At 39.0% G+C, this 1,842-nt stretch overlaps 1 protein-coding gene across 1 annotated transcript; it reads left to right on the forward strand.

The window, feature by feature from the left end:
* The first annotated feature begins 623 nt into the window (after positions 1 to 623).
* On the forward strand, positions 624 to 1,448 carry LOC115474861 (1-phosphatidylinositol phosphodiesterase-like). Its single transcript, XM_030210555.1, has one exon. It carries the CDS (start codon positions 624 to 626, stop codon positions 1,446 to 1,448), a length of 825 nt encoding a protein of 274 aa, XP_030066415.1.
* Positions 1,449 to 1,842: the final 394 nt, after the last annotated feature.

Here is a 1,842-nt window from a genome sequence, read left to right on the forward strand (position 1 = left end):
CCAGCTGTGGTGTAGTTGGCTCCATAACCACGGAAATTCAGGCTCTGGTATTGAATTTCCAGGCACATTGCCAGTGGCAGTCAACAAAACACTGAGTACCACCAGCTGAATACCAGCCCCTGTTTTTTTTTTATTACAGCTTTAACACTTCACTAATGTAAATGTGGGTACCCCACAGCTATTTTTAAAGTACCTATTGGGGTGTATAAAAACACTATTCCACAGGCTTAAATCATTAAGAGTTCTTTCCCAGATTGTTTTAAGTCAGTCTAATGAAAAGGTATCATAGCCTATTTTGTTTTGGTCTTTAACCTTTATTTTCATGCAATTTAAAAGGACCCAAAGCAATTGTGAGTTTATTATTTATTTTATTTATTTTACAGTGCTTATATCCCACAATTTCCCACCTCTGGTAGGCTCAATGTGGCTTACAACAATTGAATAAAAAAATAGACAGGGTACAGCAAATGGAAAGGGGTAAGTAGGGCAGAGAAGTAAGGATAAAGAAATTAGTCCATAATAATAACAGCGCCAGAGGATACAGTGGGGATAAAAAGGAAAGAGCCTGATTAAATTGTAATTTAATGTATTTTACAGGCAGTGGTACTCATCTTCAAGTCATTATGGGGAATATCCAAAGAAAAGATTATGATGCTACAGAAAATCCTGAAATTAAAAACCCAGACTGGATGTCTTTAGTCCCAGATGGAAAATCCCTCAGTGATCTGTCCATTCCTGGCACAAGCAAGTCCACGTGGCTAGATGGTTGGGATATTAATCAGCGTCAAAGCTGGAATCTCACATCACAGTATGAAGCTGGGATACGATTTGTTGATATAACTTTGCATCTTCGTCGTAAGAAACTATCTGTCTTTCCTGATACGACATGCAGTCACTTTTTCAATGCTGTTTTGAAAGACACTATTAATTTCTTGAGACGCTATTCAAAGGAAGCCATTCTCATACGTGTAAGTGACGTATGTAGCAATATTGATACATCGAAACAGTTTGCCCAACTAATGATCCGTGATATCCAGGATGCTGGATTGTCTTGGTTTTGGAAGGCTCCTGCTATACCAACCCTTGGCCAAGTTAGAGGAAAGATCATCATACTACAAAATTTTGATGGTCCTGTGATAGGAATCCCTTATAAGAACTTAATAGTAACTGATGATGAATATGTACCAACAATATTTGATATAGGTCACAAATGGGCAAGTGTTAAAAGAAATTTAACTGAAGCTCAGAATAGTGAAGGTAATAAGATGTATCTGACCTTTACTTCAGGATGCAGTTTAGGAGCATATCCCTATTCAGTAGCTCGTGAAATAAACTATAAACTGTACAGTTTTCTGGAAAACTTGAAGAAGGAAAAGAACAGATGGGGGATTATAGCAATGGATTTCCCAGGTAGCTACCTGGTCCAGAGAATTATCTACAGCAACTAGAAAGCAGATTCTAAAACTCAAACAAATTGGTAATCTTTCATGAATGGCTTCTAGAATAAATATCTGTAAAAAAAAAAATTTTTCAGGGCATGTCTCAAGATGGCGGCATGTTGAGTTTCATTTGCGAATCTCTCCTATGGTTTGCTGAACTTAATTTTTCTTCATAACGAGATGCCCCATACCAAACATAAGGGGACTGTTAAAGTAGTTTCCTCAACGACTAGGACGTCCTCCCTGGTACAACAAACAATAGAAAGATACGCTACGAAACCACCTACCCTAAATACCGAGAGGGACCCTGCTGCCTCCGTGGGTGAAGACTCCCTGGGAGACTTGGGGTTGGAGATTTCACTCTCCCCTCTGGATCTCAATCCTCCGCTGCTCCCCGAAGCAT

The sequence above is a fragment of the Microcaecilia unicolor genome, chromosome 7, assembly GCF_901765095.1.
Source record: "Microcaecilia unicolor chromosome 7, aMicUni1.1, whole genome shotgun sequence".
Lineage (NCBI taxonomy): Eukaryota > Metazoa > Chordata > Amphibia > Gymnophiona > Siphonopidae > Microcaecilia > Microcaecilia unicolor.